General features: G+C 51.5%; 1 protein-coding gene across 1 annotated transcript; it reads right to left on the bottom strand.

Annotated features, from left to right (window-relative positions):
* Positions 1-887: 887 nt before the first annotated feature.
* Positions 888-19,505, bottom strand: LOC102524239 (cytochrome P450 4B1). Its single transcript, XM_006178404.3, is given in 13 exon segments — positions 888-1,292; positions 1,696-1,778; positions 1,883-1,947; positions 2,742-2,875; positions 4,902-4,969; positions 4,971-5,093; positions 5,879-5,985; positions 6,125-6,276; positions 6,559-6,683; positions 7,451-7,578; positions 8,146-8,190; positions 8,356-8,497; positions 19,276-19,505. Coding segments are annotated over 13 exon segments (1,536 nt in total). The 5' UTR covers positions 19,456-19,505; the 3' UTR covers positions 888-1,108.
* Positions 19,506-20,689: the final 1,184 nt, after the last annotated feature.

The following is a 20,689-nucleotide window of genomic DNA, read 5'->3' as shown; positions in this document are numbered from 1 at the left end:
GCCTCAGCTCAAGCTCCTCCCTGATGAGCGCCTTGGCAGGTTCCTTCTCTTACTATTGACGAGGGGTAATGGCCTCCTCCAGTCCTGCTTCACAGGCCTCTGGACAATCCAGAGATGAGACAAGTAGACACATCTCAGACTTGGGTGACAAGTCTGTGGGCCAGAGATAGCTATGATTTTGGACTCTGCTCCCTGGTGATGCTCATTGAAAACATTTCTTCCCTTGTGCAGAGAAAGGTCTGTTCAGAGCCAGGACAGAGGGGAAAGTTGGTGGCATGGGGGACACTCTGGCAGAGGCCTGTGCATCCCAACCTCAGGTGGGCAAGGAGATCTAGGTCTTGACAGGGCTTTGCAGGAATGAGCATGTGGCCCATGGCCAACCTTCCAGGGCTGGGACCTTCTTCCGAGAGGGAAGCGTCAATAGCAGGAAGGATGTGTCTCCTGATGGCCCATCTCCAGGGCAACATAAAGCCATCCCCAAGTCCCAGGGCTAGAGTTCCTCTCTCTTGCCCCTCCCCTCAGGGTTCAGTGCCCTCCCTTCCACATCTGTCTAATTCCTGGATTGGAGCCCACTAATGGCCTTCAACTTGAACCCTGGTGTATGTTTCCCCAGACATCAGGCAGTTGCCGCAGTGACTACTGGGGAAGGATCACTTGTTCACCATGTGGCCCCAGCCTGAGGCCCTCTCCAAAAGTCCTTCTTTGCACCTTCCTACTCAGCGTGCCTCAAGGCCTGATTCAAGCACCATCTCTTCCGGGAAGCCTCCCTCTGATGAACTCTGCCACCTTCCCCAGCCAAAGCCCACGTGCCTAGTGCACCAAGTGACTGTGACACAGACGCTGACAATGGAAAATTATGGGGGATAAATGAAGATTCTAGCAGCAAGGAGGTATTCACCATATGTTTGTTGAATGAATGAATGAGTGAGCTCTGGAATATATGCATAATAAGCATGTACAGACACACATGTTTTCATGGCACTCCCCTACTAATCTGCAAGCCTGGGGAAGACAGGGGAGCATAGTTACTCTACAACCCAGCTTGGAGAGGGTAGGGCCCAGGGAGAAGTTCCAGCCTGGGCAGTCTGGGGCCCTACTCTCTGCAGAGCTACTTCCCAGAGCCCGGGCGCAGCGGCTTCAGGTGGAGGTGAATACCATTCTTGGAACGCAGGACTAGCTGGGGCAGCTTGATGGGCACCTTCGAGGGGTCCAGGGCAAATTCAAAACGGAGCAAGCAGAGGGCCGTGACCACCTTCATCTCGTTCATGGCAAACTGCTGCCCAATGCAGTTCCTGCAGTGAGCAGCACAAAATGACATCAGGCTGTGGAGTGCCCAGAGTGATGAAATCCCATGCTCTCAATAGCCAACAGAAATCAGTAACTATTTTTGGATGAATAATTGACTGATTGAGATTGACCTGGGCTTAGGAAACAGATCTTGGGAGCATGGTGAGGGTCCCAAACCAGGTAGACTCACACTGTGAGCTGTGGCTTAGGGGTCTGTCTTGGAATGACTCACCCACCCCACTGGCCAGGGACATCAATGTGCTAATGGCAAGGAGAAGATCTCTAGAACTTCCCCTACATCAGGATCACCACACACCCCGCAAGGTCCCCCTCATGATGCCTGCCCCGCAACATCCTCCATCCTCACCTCCCTGGTCCAGAGGACCGGGGATGTCGGGCTCTCCTTACCTGGGCCCAGCAGAGAAGGGAATGAAGGCAAAGGGGTGGCGTCCAGCTATATTCTCAGGAGAAAAGCGCAGGGGGTCGAAGACCTGAGGGGACAAGCCTTGCTTAAATACCTGCCAAGTCCAGGGCTGGTGGTGCTCACCCCACAGCCACCCACCCCATCTGACCTCTGGGCCCTGGGATGGCATACCTCAGGGTCGGGCCACACTGTACTGTTCCTATGGAGGGCATAGATGTGCAGAGAGATCAGGCTGCCTGTGGACAGAGCAGAGGCCTGGTGACCAGATGGTCTTGGGACAGCCAAGCCAGCCTCCTAACAGAGCGAGAATCCTCCAGTGTCCCCCTAACTCAGCACAAGCCCCTGCCTGAGCACTGCCAGTGACAAAGTTCATCGCCACTCTCAACACAGCAAAGTGCTTTTGATCATCTCACACCCACTTCTCATAGACCCAGCACTGGGCACAGCACCCAACACAGACATCTATAAAATGGAAAGAAAGGAAAAAAAAAAAAAGAGAGAGAGAGAGCTGAATCCATCTACCACGAGGAAGGACAGGCAAAGACTATTACATACTTTGTATTTTCCAGTAACTGATTCTCAAGGGACGTCTTTATTCACGATGTTATGCTAGCAATAGTAACAGCTACCACTCGTTGGGTGCTTACTATGTGCCAGATCCAGAGTTAAACACTCCTTACAAAGCTACCACATACAGTTGTACAGGTTGTACACTGCACAGCATCACAGTCGAATGGAATGATGCCTCCTGAAGTTGTTCAGGGCACAACCTTCAGGATGGTACATGACAGCCCTGAAGAATGTTGTCTCTTTAATCCTGACAGCAACCCTGTAAGGCAGGAACACTTCTCACCCTCCTTTGACAGGAGAGAGAGCAGAGACTTAGAGGTAGAGGGATTCACCCACACACTGTGGCGCTAGGATATGGACGCAGGCCAAACACAGAGCCTGGGCTTCTCCCCACCAATGCAAAAGTACAGAGAGCATCCACAAGGACTCCGGTTCCACCCCCAGATCCACCCAATCCCACCTGCGGGGAGAGAGCGGCCATCCACAAAGCTGACAGGCTTGCTGAGCTGACGGTACACCTGCGGCACAGGCGGGTAGAGGCGGAAGGTCTCCTTCATGAACATGGTCAGGTAGGTCATCTTCCCCAGATCATCCCTGCCGGCAACACAACCAGGCCTTTCTGGGATGGGGAGCAACAGGGTCCTGCAGGAGGGCAGGCCCAGCCCCGACACCCCCTTCACCACCACCACACACGCGAGAGTCAGAGGGATGTGCGAGCTCCCAGTGTCCAGGCCAGACTGGACGTGGGGTGGCCACTCAGACCCAGGGGTTCTGGCTCTGCTTTTCTCCACCCCTCCCTCATCTTCACTGCTGGGAAGGGAAAGCACATGACCTTGAAGGTGTATGTGCAGCTGGCCATCAAGGTCACTCCTGGGTCTCTCAGGGCCCCCCAGAAACCCCACAAGGGATAGATCTTTAGGTTCTGCTTGATTTCCCCTGCGGAGCGGGAATGGAAAGCAACAGGGGCTGATAGACACTGGTCGAATGAAGTAATAAATGCATAAACGGTGACAAGCTTGGGCGGGGTTGTGGGGTGGAAATGCATCTGTATCAGCATCGTCGTCTGTCTGAATGATGCCTCCTGAAGTGGTTGTATCTTCTCCATTTTGCCGCTAGGAAGCTCAGACCCAAAAGCGGCCCAACTACAACTACTGTGCAACACCTTGTTTCAGAGCCCTAAACTCTAGGGTTTTCCCCCATCCTCATTTTTTCTATTATTTTATTGCATAAGTATCCTTTAAGTTGCTTCAAGTTCGAGATGGAAAGAAGCGGAGATAAAATCAATAAATGTTTCAACTCCCTGCTCCTGGGCAGTGTTCACATTGTCACTCAAAGTGGAGTTCGCAGCTCACCCTTTGCTGATCTGAGCTTCCCGCCCCCTTAGAAAGCCAGCTCAATCCCCGGCCCTTTTGATTCCTCTGCCCTTGACATGAGGCCACTCAATCTTACCCCATTCTGTGGTTTTCTCTAGATATCTGGTTATGTCAGTTTGCTTTTCTAAAAATTCCCCGAGGCCAACAACTTGGCTCCTCCCTCTCCTCACCTCACCCTCCTCACCTCACCCACACCCCTAACAGCACCTGGCACATGGTCGGACACCCTAGGAGGTTTCCAACATCCAACCAATGAAACCACATCCTTCAAATCCCAGATTCTGGAATTATAGGTCAGTCTCCCTCAGCGAATCTAAAATTTCTCCCCTCATTAAGAGGTATAAACTGTTAGGTATAAAATAAGCTACAAGGATATATTGCACAACACAGGGAATATAGCCAATGTTTTATAATACCTATAAATGGAGTATAATCTTTAAAAATTGTGAGTCACTATGTTGTACACTTGTAACTTACATAATTTTGTACAGCAACTATACTTCAATAAAAAATAGAGTTTCTCCCCTCAACTGAGCATTTTCTGTGCCCCTGCTGTGTGCACCCTAACCCCGGGCTGGAGGTAGCACAGGACCCCAGAGAAACAGCTGACAGGACCCGAAGTCTTGAGGGGAGGAGGCAGGAAGAGAAGGCATGAGGGTGGGAGAGGAGCCTGTGGGAGACTGCCAAAGGTCATTCTGCAGAGAGAGGTTAGCATCAATCAGTGTACATATTAATGAGTTCACATTTGAACCAAGAAACAAAAAACAATCAAAAATTTTTAAGTGATGGAGTTTGGGAAACAGCCTTTTCTTCTTCATCAGAGGAGTCTCGAGGCTGCACATGGCCATCCAAAGACTATGTGGGAGGGAATCAACTCCCAGGGCTACCCTAGCTCTGTTCATCCCCAGTTTCCAAATCTTTCTCTCCCAACGCTCCCTGCTCTATCCAGGAACCCAGAAAGGTAGTCAGGTTCTGCCATCAGAGGAAGTCAGCACATGAGAAATCAGCCTTCTCTACATGACTCACATCTGAAAAGGATCCGTTGTGGGAGACTGGGCTCAGGGGTGTGTCAACGCACAGCTCCCCTAAAAGCTACAGCATTGGAGAGAAAAGGACAAGGGCCTCTGCCCTTACCTGGTTTCTAGGATGGCCCTGTGTCATCACAGATGACACCAGACATCATAAGCACAGCCTTGCCCTGTCTTTGGGGAGCAGAACAGACTGGGCTCACCTACAGCCTCACTCACCACTGGATGGAGTCTCGGTCCCCAAGAATCTCACGGATCTCCTCCCGACAACGATGCTGGTGCTCAGGGGTACTGAGCCATGCAGTAGAGAATCCAGGAGATGCCACTGGTGGTGGTGTCATGGCCTTCGAACATGAATGTGTCCACCTCGGCCCGGAGGTCTGCATCTGACAGTTTGATCCCATCTTCATCCTGGGTCGGGAGGCAAAATGGGACAGCCCAAGGCATCTGAGGTAGGTACCAGCAAGGACTCATAATGGTAGTTGTCAAATGAAGGTCCGAGGGAGGGAGGGAAAGCTTCTTTTCAGACTGGGGTCAGGATCTTCCCCCAGATTCTTATCTGTTCTCTCAGGCCCAGCCTGGATGCCTCCTACTCCAGGAAGCCTTCTTTGATCCTTGTGGCCAAGTGACCTATGACTTTACCCAGCCTTGTAAGCCCTGCTCATTTGACACACAGAATGCCACCTGGAGGGGGAAGAGATCTTTGTCAATGTCCACCTCCTGTCTCCTCTACTAGACTGTGAGCATCCAGAAGGCAGGGCCAGGGCTTTCTCATCTTCTGTGTTGGGAACTAACCCAGGGTAGGACTCAATGAGTTTGTGGAGTGAGTAAAGGACCAACTGAATAAGTGAATGAATGAATGAATGAATGAGTAAATGTATAACTAAGATACTAAGGTGCTAAGTTTCTTCAGCATTTCAGAAGCCTGAATTGGTCTTCAGTCTTTCTGGCATCTGACCCCGCCTCCCTGCTACTACATCTCTCTCCAGTGCCAGAGCCAGCCACACCCTGCACCTTCCCACCTCTGAGCCTTTGCTGACAGGTATCGTGGGACAAGGAACAGGTCATATTTGCTAGGGAAAGAGGAAGAAAATGCTTAACAGCCCCTGCTGCTGTTTGGTGAGCCCTGTCCCAGAAGGATGGTCTGAAGACCTCTTGGGCAGTCCTCAGGTAGGGGTAGGCAACATTGCACTCACCCGAGCCCCCAGGAGGATGTCCAGGAAGTCCAGGTGCCTCCGGTTCTGGATCTTCTTCCACTCTTTCTCATCCTGCAGGGCTGCCTTCCGTTCCCTGATGACCTGGTCTAGGCCAGGAGCACAGGATGTCACTGCCTAGGGGACCCACCCTCTGTCTGATGGGGAATTGAGAGCCTGTGATGGGAGGGGCCCCCCAGGGACCAGAACCTTGGCTTCCTGTGTGTGGGCTGTGCAGGAAAAGCCTACCTGTGTGGTCGTGGGCCACCTGGCAGGCCCGCAGGAACCTGCGGCCGTGCGGGGTGAGCCAGTAGATGAAGTCGTTATGGTACTGGAATGAATCGATGCGCTGCTGCATCAGCAGAGTGAGATCGCTCACCGCCAGGTAATAGCTATTGTCACTGCACAGCAGAGGGAGGAGGAATGCTCGGACGCTGACCCACGGCAGAGCCCCGGAGTGGCTCTGTTTCAGAGTCCAGCCTCAACCACAGTACTTTCTGCCCATCCTCTCCATGCCATTTAAGCCTCCCACTAAAGCCATGGAAAAGGCCTGGCTCCATCTGAGTGGGGCTCCCCAGGGTAGGACCTTATCTCCTCTCAGACCAGGGGCCTAGAGTCCTGCCGCCTCTCCCCTCTGAGCTGGCCTGGGTAGAGACCGCGGTCAGCCATAAGGGCCCCCTGACCTGTGGCTCAGGCCGACGTTCCCTTTGCCAAAGGTGCACTTCATGAGTGAGTCCAGCGCCATGTGGCCCACATCGCTGAAGATGTCAAAGCTCTTATTCTTAAGAGCCTTTTCTTCCCACTTGTCCTGGAGCCCAGAGATGGAAGGTAATATGGGGGGTGGGGCAGCTGGGCTGGGTGCATTGGGAGAGGACCCACAGCCTGTCCTCCCTCCCTCGTCTCTGGTGTGGCTTCCATCCTGCTGGAATGGGGTGGGGGTGTGGGAAAGGGCCTCAGGGTCCAAGGGCAGAACCAGGAGGCAGGCCTCCCACAGCCCACACAGACGCTTTCCCCCAGGAAGAGGAGGGTCGAGGAGTGCTGAGCTCCCATGCACAGTCTGTGAGTCAGGCCCGCAGTGATGCTGGGGAGAAGTCTCCTGCAAGGGGAAACACTGGCCTGGGTAGCCTCTGGAGATTATCCAGCCCTGAGACTCTGAGCCTGACCCCTGACCCCAGCATCCCTTTTAGAGATGAGTTGCTGATGATGCTATTTTAGGCAGTTGTGCTAAGCTAAGAATGAGGAGAATCTCTTTAGATATGAAAGATCTTCCTAATATTCTCTAATAGAGGCTGCCCTCAGATTTGCTACAGTAAGAGATTTATTGGAGTCTCACAGAAGCCCTTGGATCTGGGAAGAGGGAGGACTGGGTCTCTTAGTGGAGACTAGAGCCAGGGCTCTCTGGCCACTTGGAGCCTCAGCCCCTTGTCAGCCCCCAGCATGCAGCAGGTGTCAGGCAGAGCAAGGCTGCTGGCAGAGCGGGGCCTCAGGGCCTCAACGATTCTCCTCACTGCCCTCCCCCAGGGAAAATTGGGGGTGGGGAGGGGCTGGCCCTGCAGCACAGCACAGGGAGCTCACCAGCATGATGTGTGTGGACTCAGCGAACAGGGCCACATAGGGCTTCAGCACATCATAGTGGAAGCCAGGTGTGAGCAGCTTGCGGTGCTGATACCACTTGGGCCCGTGGAGGACCAGCAAGCCTTTCCCTGGGGAAGGGGTGGGAGAGAAAGGAGCCAGTCAGTTCACATAATCTTGCCCCACCCCGGCAGCCTGGAGCCAAGCACACGCCGCCCCACCCAATCCCGCGCCTATCCTACCTGCCCAGCCTCGTAACAACACGACCCAGCTCTGCCTTCCAGCCACCCATCCTCACAGCCTCTGGTGACACGAGCCTCCGTCTTACCACCACTCCTTTCCTCAGGCCCTTGTCCTAGTTAGCACCACCAATAAAATCTCCTGGGATCACCTCAAGTGCCGTCTCCTCCAGAAAGCTCTTTCTCACACTGACACAATGTCCAGAGCCTCTGCCCTGCCTGACCAGGGAAGAAGACACCCTTAACAGGAGAAGGTGCCAGAGCCTCACCTCCCCAGGAGCCCGGAGCACCCCCTACCCCTATCTCCCACTGAGCAGCTGAGATTAGAATGTGCAGTTGGGGGCCAGGTGGTCCAGTGAATGGAATAACTATCTGCATGGGGACTGGGCAGGGAGAGATGGAGCAGGGAAGGATCCTGCTCACCCAGCACCAAGGACAGGGAGGCAGGCGCCCACTCACCAATCCACTGGAGGAAGAAGTCGTACACATCCGGGGCCTTAGGGTCTGCAGGAGAAAGAGAAGTTCAGATCAAGAGGAGACTGAAGGATTCCCAGAGGAGTCTTAGTGATAAAGAGGGTGGAGACCTAAACTGCCCAGACTTAACCTCCCCACACGATGCCCTGAATCCTTTGCTCTCAGGAAGCCCCACCCTCTCCCGGGAGCCTTCACCTCCACGGCCGTACACTGCTTTGGCATAGTCAGGCTCGTAGATGTTCAGGAAGCCAAGGAACGGTCCCACCCAGAGTTGGTGGGCGTAGGGGAACTGGTGGGTCCAGGATACCACCTTGTCCAGGCTCCCCGTCTGCTGGATCTGAAATGACAACAGAAGGCCAGGCTACTCAAGAAAACAGTGTCACCAGCCAGGCCCTATGTCCCTGGGCAGGGAAGACAGAGGGCTGCCCAGGAAGGAGTGTCCCTGCCTCCTCCTGCACCCCCCTCCCAGCCAGACACCCCGCCCTACACATCTCTGGGCTCAGTCCCCTCGCCAGCCCCATAGCCACTGCTCTAAGTCCAAGCCGTCCTCTTATTGCGCCTGACTCAGCTCAGCAGCCCCACACTGGCCAGCCGACTTCCATCTGGTACCTGCCACCAACCCTCAAAGGCTGCAGCTGGAACAACATTTCTTTTCAGCGTTAAAGGTTTTCATTAGAAAGGTAGTACCAGCTTGTTGTGCACTAGAGAAGCCACCCCAATTCCACCCCTGTTAAGTCATGCAACACATTTCTATTAAGGACCTACTGTGTGCACGGCACTGTCTAGCTGTCTCAAGGGAATGAGATAAACATGGTCTGGCCCTTTCATTCTTTGAGAGGAAAACTGATGATAAACAGGTGCACAGCAAAGTAAAATGACTACGGACAGTAGTGAGTAAGCACTAAGCAGGAAATAATCAGTCCTGCGAGAGAGACCGACAGGGAGGACCTGCTTAGACAGAGGGGTCCAGGATGACCTCTTGTTGGAGAGGACATTCCAGGTCAAAGTGGAAGGATGGTCAGGAGCGGACCGTGTGAAGAGTAAGGGAAGAGCCTTCCAGTCAGTGGGAACAGCAAGTACAGAGTCTCTTGAGTAGGTAAAAGCCTGGTGTCTCCCAGGAGCGGCCACGTGGTGGACAGTGGCCTGAGAGGAGGTTGGAGAGACCATCTAGAGGGTAGTGTGTGCTCTTCAGAGGTTTTTCTGGCCACATCTACTCACCCAGAGGTGTTTTGTGTAAATAGAGTATATGATAAATATTTTTCCAAAACCTGCCGTTTTTCATTTAATGTATCTTGTCCTTCCTTTCAAACTAGTGCCGTTAACTAGTGCCTCAGTATTTTTAACAACTGCCTAGTATGCCAGTGTGGGGATGTACCATTACATATTTATCCATTTTTCCCTATCTGGAGAGAGTGTTTCTGAGATACACTTAAAACCCTTCAGTGGCCTGCCCATGGGCCTCAGAATAAAATCTGAGCTCCAGTTTGGGGAGATATAGAAAGAGCTAGTCGTCATTAAGCACCCTCTGTGTGCCAGGCCTTCTTCTAAGCATCTTACATCTTGACCCATCAAATCTTTACAACAACTCTATGAGGTCTTATTTTTCAGAAGAGGAGACTCAGGTACAGAGACCTGAAGCTGTTTCCCGAGGACTCACAGCTTGTAAGGAAGCTGGGCTGTGAACCAAAGAAAGCTGACCCCGTGGCCCACAATCTTTGGAGTTGGACAAGCCTGGGTTTGAATATTGATCTCCCCCATTTTTCAGACGGTGAACTTTTAGGTTCTCTGAATCTTCCTCTCCTCATTTGTAAAGTAGGGGTGATAATATCTACCTCCTGGGATCACTGTGATGTTAATGAGATCATGCGGAGTGCGTGTAATATTAGTTTAGGTCATGTGTGGCATTCAAGGCCCTTAACTGATATAATGTCTTTAAGGACCTAGCATTGGATTCTGCATAAGGTAAGCTCTCAACTAGAAGTCTCCTCCCCTTCAAGCCTACTGTCCCTGACATCTTCCTCCAAACCTTGTCCCTGCATCTCCTGCCACATCTTCTTTCAAAATGCTCACAAACTGCACTAAAGAATGTGCTCTGAACATGCCCTGAGATACTTCCACCTGTGAGTAAAGGATTAGCTAAACCTTGTCCCCTGTCATATGGGAACTGACCTTGGGTTACACTCTCCAACTCTGTTCCCCTGGAAAATTTGACAATGGTAGAATGTCAGTTCTGTTGCCAGGCAATGTGGCTATGGCCAAAATGAACCCTGGTTGGTAAATAACATCTGGACTGGGAAGAACCATGAACATCCAATGGGGACACCACACCTTGGGCTTCCCTGAGTGTGGTGACTCTTGTAATGTGCATGACCCTTGTAGGGACCCTGGGACTGTTAGTGAATATGGGGATTCTGTAGGACTGGGGGATTCTAAAACAAGGTGGACCCGCACTCATGATGGGAATCCCAGCTTCTTGTCCCTGGCCAGCCCCTGAGGAGCAGGTGGATCACTGACGTCTGTGTGGATGTTGTGAGGGATGTCTGACACTGCCTTGCTGGCCAGCTGCCCATATCCTTGGAGTAGTTGCTAACTGTGCCTCTGGTAGCCTTGTGAGTCTGAATGTTTAAAAGTAAGACAGCCCTCTGGGTTGTGGCATCACCTCTGTGCCTTTGCTTATACCATTCCTTGCTCCTAAGCTACCCTGTACTCCAAAACGCCTGTGGACATTCTGCTTGTTCCTCAACACCAAGCCTGAACGCCCTTCTCCAGGAACTTCTCTAACCTTCCACCAACAGACATCTCTGCCTCTTCTGGGCCTCTCTGGCACTGTTAGAACCTTACTCACATTTCTATCCATGACAAAAAAAAAATTAATGAAACTAACATTGACATTCACTGAGCATTTGATGTGTTCAGAAACTGAGCTAATCCTGCTACACAAATTCTCTCATTGAACCCTCAGAAAATTCTATAAGATAGGCACTATCGTCATAATTCCCACTTCACAGATGAGGACCAGAAGCTCAGTCACATGGCTAGTTCGCAATGGAGCTGGGGTTCACACCCAAGACCCCCAACTCCACTCCTGGGCTGTGAGTTTCCCAAGTGCACAGATCACATGTGTGGCATTCCCAGGTCACCACAGAGCTCAGCAGGGGGACACAGTATGTGCTTGATAAACCATGTGCTGAATGAATGGAATGAATAAAGGACATGACAAAGAAGGAAGACACAAAAGGAGGGGAAAAACATACAAAGCATCTGGCTAATCTAGATGCTGGCCAGAGACAGTCCCATGAGGAACCAGCCAAAGGTCTCGCTCAATCTGCGGAGTCAAAGAAAGGTCACCACCAGCACTCCCTGTGTGGTAAATAACACTGCAGATTTCTTTTTGTTTTTCCCAGTGAGCCCTAGCCTGCCGGCTCTGGCCAATGTCCAGATTCACTGCTCGTTTCTATATTTTTTTCTCTTGACATGGGGAATGGAAGGAAACAGATGTGAACTGAGTATCTCCTCTACTCAGGTACGTGTGAGTGAATTCCTAGATTGCCTCCTGTGTCTGATACAGAGCATACAATTACTCTCTTTCTACAGATGAGAAAACTGAGGCTCAGAGATGTGAACTGACTTGCCCATTGTTTGTAGTTAGCGGTGCTCTGACTTAGGTTGGATCCCCACCCTCTCTTCCGCACACTGAAGCCTCTCGAGGTTGCTGTGTTCAGCTGCACATGCTGTGCACTGCACCATCCTAGGTGTGCCATTCACGATGAGGTCTGTGCAAGGACTGGCCCTGCTCTCCCTCCCCATAAAGTTCCCTTTCGTAGCCACTCAAGGAATCTGTGTGGTATCTTCCAGGAAACAGCTTTGAAGAAGGACACAGGGCATGTGAAAATGTAGCCCCCAGGTATCCTCGTCTGACCCAAGTCACTTCCCCCAAGGGCCCTGGGGACTGGACCTGGCTTCTTTGGTCTCCAGCCACCCTTCTCTACCTTCTCCGGGGTTCCTCCCCTTCCAGGCTGTAGAGTCCATTATAATCTCCCCAGAGAGCCCCTCCCTCATTGACTCTGAACTCATTATCTTGAGTTCAACATCAAGAATTTTCACTGCCTTTGTGAACACAATGTCCAGATGGTTACAATTGCTCAGCATCGTCTCCACCCATAGGTAAAAGGGAACCTTCTTTCTGGCAACCCTGACTCCTTTCCTGCCTCCTTCCTGGTTAGTGTCCGTGGAAGAGCCCCCTTCCCCCTGCATTTCTCTTATTTTTCCAGGTGACTTCCTGGGTTTTCCTTACCAACTTTCTGATCACCATGGTTGTTCCCCTTCTCTCCATCCCTCCCTGGTCCAGGGAGCCTCACTGACAGGCTATGGGGAAAAGCTTAAGTCACCGAGAATCCAGACTCACAGGATCTCAGGGTGGGAAGGAACCCTTGGCTGCTCTGGTTCATCTGAGCCCCCACCTGCCTTCTCATCAGCCATGAACATGCCCCCCTGCAACATTTCCACCTCTGACAGGAGACCTTGACCTCTTGCTAACACATTCACAGCTTGAGCTGCCCGGCCTCCCCATGCCCAGCCTTCTCCTGCATGCCCTGGATCACCCCAGGAACCTGGTAGGCGTGAGGATAGCTCTCAGCACCCAGCCTCACCAGTGGAGCTGCAGCCCATCAAAAGGACTGGGGCATCCTCTCTCGGGGGGGGGGGGGGGTTGGTTGGGGGTGGTCACATGGATGTCTGGCTGGCTTCACTGGGTTACACAACTGGATGCCTCAAATCCGTCCTCAGATTACCCAAGCTGGGACACCTACAGAACTCTGAGGTCTGGGACAGCTTGTTTTTCTCCAGAAGGAAGGAAGCAGGGAAGGAGCAAGTTGTGGAAATAATTCACTTATCCTGGCCCCACAGCCACAAGCCCTCATCCTCACATTCACACATTGTGTCAACCTCACCAGGAATAAACAACGGAAGGGAGTAGGAAGAGCGAGCACAGGCAGCACTCTCTTCTCTGCTCCCCCAGAATCGGAGAAGTTTTGCTCCAAGGAACAGACCTGAAAGGGACTGCAGCATCACCTCATCACCCACAGCCCCCACTTACAGGTGGGAACAGCGCACCCCACAGACCAAAGAGAACCGTCTGGAGTGAAACGGACAGACTGGGATCCTGACTGAGGCACTTTCTGCTGCATCCCCGGTTAACAAGCCTGCCCAAGCCATCAGCCCGCTGAACTGAAGCTCCATGGGTGAATGGAGCTTAGCCCATCTGCTGCAGCCACAGCTCTCACAGCAGGCAGCAGCGCGGGGCTGGGCGGGGGTGGTTGAGAAAACATAAAGCTGCCTACAAAATGGGGATAGAAGAACAACCCGTTAGGGAGGGGAGAGGGAAGGGCTTTCCTCTTCCTCAGCATTTTGGAGCTCCCTTGAGGCCAGGTCATGCTGATCTCCAATTCCCAGGACCCAGAGTTGCCTGGCCAGCTCCTTCACCGTGTGTGAGTCCCTGCCCTGAGAGCTCAAGCATCTCTAGCGACAAGAAACTTACTACTTTTCAAAACGGCCAAACCATCTTTGGACTGTCTTAATTCCTTAAGGACTTCTTAGTCACCTCACTGAAATCTGTCTGCCCATGGCCTTCCCCATGGATCCCTGCTCCACTCCCTGAGGCCACACAGGCTACCACTGCCCACTGGGAGCTGGGGGCCAGATCCTCCTGGGTCTGCTCATCTCCAGGATGGCCGTCCCTACGTGCTCGTGGGTGCCCTAGTCTCAGCCTCTCCCACCCTATGGGCACTGCCCCAACACACACCAAATTGGTTAGCACTCAGCATGTGCGTGAGCCCTAGTCAGTATCAAGGACAGCAAAGCTGTGTGTTCAAAGCTAAAGGGTTAGGAGTGCCTGCTGAGAAGACCCAACTAAAGTTGTGAAGGTGGGGCATCTCTGAAAGAACTATAAAAATCAGTGGGGGAAAAATGGGCTCAATCTACACAAACTCTTTAGAGATTCAGCAATGATGTTGAGCAGAGAGCCATGGGGAGCCTCGGAGGAAAGGCATCTATGTGTAATGTCCCAAATGATTTTCCCCCAACTCTAGTGACAAATAGGTGATTTCACCCTCATTACTTCTTTTCAGGGACCAGTGTACTACTACACAGGTATATGTGAACACAGGTGAAACACACAACACCCAGAAGGAACTCCTGGCTCAAAGAAGGAGCAGAGAAACTTTGGGCGATAATGACATGGGTCACCATGACTCTTCTAGCCACCAAGTATTGGCTAGGAAGTATGGTGGGCATGGCCCAAGGTCATACGACTTTCATGCCCAAGTCTTTCTGTTCCAGAGGCCAGGTTTTGCCCCCTGAACACCTCCTTGTCTTCTACACAAAAGATGAACTACAGCTCCAGGAATAACCAGGTTGGAGGAGAGCACAGGGAAACATCCAAACACCTAAGAAGACAGGAGGGCATGGGCCCAAGAAGTGCCCGAGAGTCCAAGGGTTTGCCGACATTGGTCTTCACCCTGCACTTTGCTGCACTGAGTTGGGTCATGCAGTCAACAAATGGGCATGAAGCAATAACTCTAAGTGCCAGGCATGGTGCTAGTTCCTGGGGACACAGTGTGAATAAGACAGAGCCCTGCCTTCCTCAAACTTACATTCCAAATGGAAAGAAAGGAAGTTAACAAGAGTCAAACACATCAGTCACACAGTCCCAGACAGTGATATCTCTAGGAAGTTCTGGCAGCTGCTGGGACATGGTCGACTTCCCCCTGTTTTTTGAACTCTCTCCTGGATGTCCTCCCACCTCTCCTGATAGCCCCTCTCAGCTGCTCCTCACTCATCATTTGTTAATCAAAGACTGCGGCTCCTCACAATCTGGCCCTTGGCCTCCTCCCATGTGGCACCTCCTCCCTGTAAGCTCTCACCCTCTCCCATGGTTTCCTTTACCATCTACCTGACACTGGTTCCTAAATTGATAGCATGTCCCAGCTGACCTTTACCCTGAGCTCCAGACCAGCCACCCCCTGGACATCTCTGCATGACATCTTCCAGGCCCTTCAGACCCAGCCTTTCCAAAAGTGAACACAGCATGTCTGCCCCCCAAATCTGCCCATCCGCCTATACCTAGGAATAGAACCACCATCCTTGCTGATAACAGCCAGAAACAAGGAATGGTGTTTTCCACACGATTCATAGTGATACTAAGTGAGGTGCCCTGGGGAGGCTGACCCTCTACCCTGCACAACGACCAAGTGACTTACATCGGAATCAGCAAACCAGAACTAAGAGAGCCAAATGTAGCAGTTCTGGCAGGTGGTGGGCAGGCCAGAGGCAGGGGGTGGGAAGGGAAGGTCCTGCCAGGAAACACTGCGAGTCCAGAATCCAGACACTGACAGGTGCCGTCTGTCAGAGCCCCTAAGCCTCCTCTTTCTGGGTCTCAGATCCCCGCCTGTTTACACTTAGACGTAAAAACTCATTCCTCCTAGTTACAACTCAGTCTTGTGGTTCAAGGAGTCCTTTCTCCCTTTAGATGACTTTGCCAGATTCCGCTCTGAGCCAGCTATGTCGATGCCACAGTCTAACAAAGCTCCCAGGGCGATCCTGTGCCCCCTTTTCCTAGTGCATGAAGGGGGATTCACTGACATCGTCACATCTGGCTACAGTGGAGGCCTTAATGCCTCACTCCCCCACCACCCACGACTCCAAGACAGCCTGCTCCGCCTCCCACTGCTCTACGTCCCACCAGCTCACTCCATCAACATCTGCCTAGACTGTGGCCTTGGTCTCCGCCTGCTCTCCCTGCCTCCTACTAGTCTCTGCCAATCTAGTCTTTTGCCCCAATGCCAAAGTGATCTTTCTACCACACAAATCTGAGCCTGTCACTCCCTTGAGTGAATCCCCTCCATGGTCCCCCATTGCACTCAGAACCAAGTAAAGCCTTTTGACTTAGCCTGCAAGATCCCATGTGACCACCGCTACCCACTCCCAGCTCCCTCCCTCTCACCCCTCCAGAAGCACAGAGCTACTAACACAGGCACATATTAGACCTAGAAACAAATATCTGTTGAGCGAATTCATTTCTTAGATATTCAATGTTCTTTCCAGACTCTCCCTTTGCATCGGTAGTGTCTCCTGCCCTCCTTCCGCACTTCCTCAAGCTGCTACATCCAGATCTTCTAGGACTCACCCTGGGCCCAAGGATCCAGAGCAGTCTCTCCCACAGACTGGGTTCCTCTACAGCTGCTCTAGTCTTGTTTCTTCCTCCTCTGGCCTCAGCAGAGGGAGTAATTGATCAGACAATGCTAGTTGCTTGGGGAAAGAGGGAACTTATCTAGCTCCCAAAGACTGAATTGATTTGGAAGGAAGGAAGAGGATAAAGAAAGTGAATGCCTCCTTATGTTTCACAGTACGAATCCCTCTACAATGACCTAACACCTGACATCTATCTTCCCAGCAGTTTGCAAAGTACCTGTACTTTAACTCTTTTGGTCTTCTTCTAACCAGGCAAGGTAAAAATGCTTTTCTCCATATAACTGACAAAGAAAGGGAAGCACAGTGAAGGCCCATGATCAATGTCTGCTGAGTGAAAATGAGCCAGAGCCCCAGACCAGGGCTCCTTACTACAAGGTCAAGGGAACTGCCCCAGCAATGCGCAGGGTCAATGAAGAGGACTACAGCCTCAGGGCATCACCTTTCCTGAGCTTGGAGTTGGCTTTCTCCCTTTCTCCCCTCCAACACAGGTCAGATTCGTGGGCCCCTCCTGGGGGCCCCAACCTCAGGCCAACAATATGTCTGAGCACTTACTATGTGCAAGGTCCTCCCTGGGCCCCAGAGTGGAATGAAGGGGACCTGGAAGAATAAGATGTGATCCCGCCTGAAGGCAACACATTCTAAGAATTGAGGAGGATGACAGGTAGAGGACAGACTATAATTAGAGAGCAAGAAGGGAGAAGTTCATCCTGATGGACAGCTCTTCCTCTCCCCTAGGCCCTTCCTTCCACCCCCGGTCCTCCTCCCTCCTTTCCTCCTTCCATCACCACTTGGCCTGGGAATCAAACTTGCAGTTACTCTGCATGGACTGATCATGTCCTGAATGGAAAGGCACAAGTCCTGAGCCCAGCTTTGACTCAGTTCTTGAGCTACAGTATGGACATAGGCATGTGCCTGGCCCTTTTTGAACCTCAATTTCCTCATCCTTACATTAGGAAAGATAATCCCTACCACACCTTCTTCATTTGTCAGGTTCAGGTATGGATACAAATAAGAGCAGAGGTGCCAAGCCCAGGAGGAATGCAGAGGCATAAAGGACCTGCCATGGTTCCCCAGGAAACCTTTGTTGTACACAAGAGCCCTTGCCTGGCCTTCCTGGTGCCAAGGCCCTTCAGATACTTGTGTTAGAGCCAAGAAGCCAGAGCTCGACTGTGTTCCAAATCCTCTACACACTCTCTAGTGGCAGGAGCACTTAGGGGAAAGAGGGCAGCTAGCTCTGATGTGAGGGTGGGGGAGCAAGTTCTCTGTCCTAGGGAAGCCCACCAGCTGAGGGTAAACCCAGCTTTGATGGAAGCAAGGAGATGTGGGGGGTACACAAGAGGAAAGGGATTGAAGGTCTCCCTAAATGCCTCTCATACCCACATTAGGGTCAGACCTCAACCTTCCCAGGAAGGAAGCCTTTCCTGTACTTAGCAAAGCCTCCCCAAACACCTCCTCGTCCCTCCACTTGTCTTCTCCGTCGCTGTCTCCTCAATCTATACCATGACCTACTCTCCAGCGTTCAGTGTTTGTTCATCCAGTGATACCTACTCTGTGCAGGCTTTGAGCTGGACCCTGAGGGGACAGGGAAGAGTCAGACCAGATCTCCATCCTCCAGGGGTCATGGTCAAGTGGAGAAGATGAACAAGTAAACGGAAGATGCCACCCTTATGGGACAAGTGCTGAGATACAAAGCCTGGGGCTGATGCAAAATCCTGATTAGTCGTCCCACCAACCTGGGGGCAGGGAAGGCTCTGGTGTCTGTTTTCCCCTCTAGAAAGTAAGCTTTTTAAGAGAAGAATCTGGGCCTGATTCATCTCCCTGACCCATCCTGTCCTTTCCTGGGTGTCTCCTGGATACAGGTAGGTCACTAGGCCATCCTGGGAGGGTAGTTATTTGTAGGGGTGAAAATAAGCCTGGGCAGTTCTCACCCCGACATAAAGCTCACCCCCAATGTCAACCATGGAGGAAAGGCAACTCCCTAGAAATGGGAAAAGTGTACTCAAGACGTAGTAAAAGTAACCATTCCTCTCTCAAAGCCTTAATCTTTGGCAACTATACCTGAGTTCCCAAACCTGGTTGCAGATCAAAACACTCCGGGGTGTTTTTTAATTGACTCCTAGTTCCAATATGTTAATTAGGATCTCCAGGGTTTGGGACTCAAGGAATCTGTTTCTCCCAGTTGATTCCAATGCAGCTACCCCTTGCCTCGTGTTCAGAAACCTCTGGCCTAGATCCCCATGAATGTAGGGAGCTAAGAGGTGTTCCTGACAATGGGTGTTAAGGTGGCCCCACCATCCTGACATAACTGGGAGGATTATTCAGAATCTGAACTCAGGAAGATGCCTGGCTCCCTATGGTCATGGCAGGGAGAACCTTGCCTTTGGGGTCACCAACAGTTTAAATGGTCTGGGAGGTCTTTCAGGTGAGAGCACGCGTCTTTGCCTTCACTTTTATTTTCTGCCCTAAAAAAGGGAATCTTTATACTATGTGGAACAAGAGGATGCTGATTAAGCTCTAAAAGAGATTGCCTAGTCATATGGGACTATCTAGCAGGGTTTCCCCAGATTATTGCTGAGCACTTAGCAGAGCTCTGTCTTAACCTTGGACCTCAGAATGACGGGACAGAGTCTGTGGCCCTCTTGGGCCCCAACTTCAAAGTGCGCCCCACTCCTGACCCCCACCTGAGGACAGCTTGGAAGGTGGGAGTGAGGGGGAAATCCAGTGGAAAGCTGAATGGAAGCCATGGCTCCCAGGACCTCATTCCCCTGCCCAAGCATAGTCTCCCTCCACAGCCCCCAGGGGGTTAGGCTAGATTCCCTGAAGGAAAGGAGGCCATTTTCTTCCTCTGTCCCCCTCCAGGCCACTTACCTCGAGGGCATGCCCGAAAAGCCAGTGGGTGGGAGGACCTGGGAAGCTGTCTATAGCCCGGGCCAGCATCTGCCTCCGTAGCAGCAGACGAATGAGCTTGAGGAAGCCTAAAACCAAGATCAGTCCAAAAGCCCACAGGCCCAGGCGGGAAAGGCTCAGGGGGAGCAGAGCAGTCACCATGGTTGGAGTCAAAGCGACCCAGGTTCCTGCCTGCCTCCTGCTTCCCTCAAGTTCCCTTATACTGTGAATCCAGGCACCCTGCCAGCTCCCGCTCCGGCCACGCCCTGCAATCAGCAGCAGGTGGCTGTGGGCTGAGCGCCACGGGGCAGGGACAACAGCCCCCGAATTCACAGACAACAGAGGAGACAGCCTGGCTGACTTCTCCCAAAACTCAACTGAAGAGGCAGTGGGCTTCAACGAAACTAGGCAATGCGTAGCCCTCTTTGGTTCCTTTGAGGAACAAACCATGGGAGTGCAAACTTGGGTTAACAAACTTTGATACTGAAATGATTGCTTTTATCAAATTATATTCTCACCTTTATGTAAGCACATAAGAAATGTATAATCAAAACCAATGCTTTCTACATTTGTCTTTATACTGCTACTTCAAAGCAAAATGTCTAAGAGCACAAAAGGCTGAATTCTGAACACCAGTCACCACCTTATCTATGGAACTTAGTTGCCTTAAAGCTGCTTTGCTAGCGGGAACCTGCTACAATCTGTCTCCTTGCCATAAAAAGCAGAGACAGGCTTTGCTTGCTTTGCTTAGCTCAAGGTCATAGGTTCAGGGCTGCTTGTGCTTATGGAAAACCATAACTCGTCCCTTGCCTTAATGGTCCCTTGCTTTGCTTATCAGGCATAGGCAGATAGAGTAAGTTCCTGAAGCTCACAGAATACTGTGACTAAGTCCTTAGCTGGGAACAGCTGGGCTGCTTCACACACTAAGACAATTTTTGACCATTGTATGGAGACTTTCTGGTGGTCTGGTTTTCATTATCAATTGTTCGGAACATTGTAACCTTGCTCATGATTGTTTGAGGTTTAAAATAACTGTATGTACTATCAACTATATACTTCCTGTCTCCTGGAATAGTGTAACCTTCTCCTTAAGTATAAATTAATACTATAATGTTTCTGTATTTCCACAAACTGAAACTGCTGACAATCATCCCTGTATGTACACCATGCCCCTTACTCATTCCTATGATTCTTTGTTTGAGTATTCGCAATAAATATGAGAGCTCTGGAGGAGCTCAGGGAGTTGGTCTCCGGTGCCCTCTCACTCTCTTGACTTAATAAAGTCTTGAGTAATTTCATTCTTCCGGTTGGGAGTTTTGCTGGACAAAACCTACAATGGACAAAACCTGCAACAAACAGAAGGCAATTCTTGGTGTAATCGTCAGCATGATGATGA

This window comes from Camelus ferus, chromosome 13 (assembly GCF_009834535.1).
Source record: "Camelus ferus isolate YT-003-E chromosome 13, BCGSAC_Cfer_1.0, whole genome shotgun sequence".
NCBI classification, from domain to species: Eukaryota; Metazoa; Chordata; class Mammalia; order Artiodactyla; family Camelidae; genus Camelus; species Camelus ferus.
This window is presented reverse-complemented; position numbering and strand designations above follow the sequence as displayed.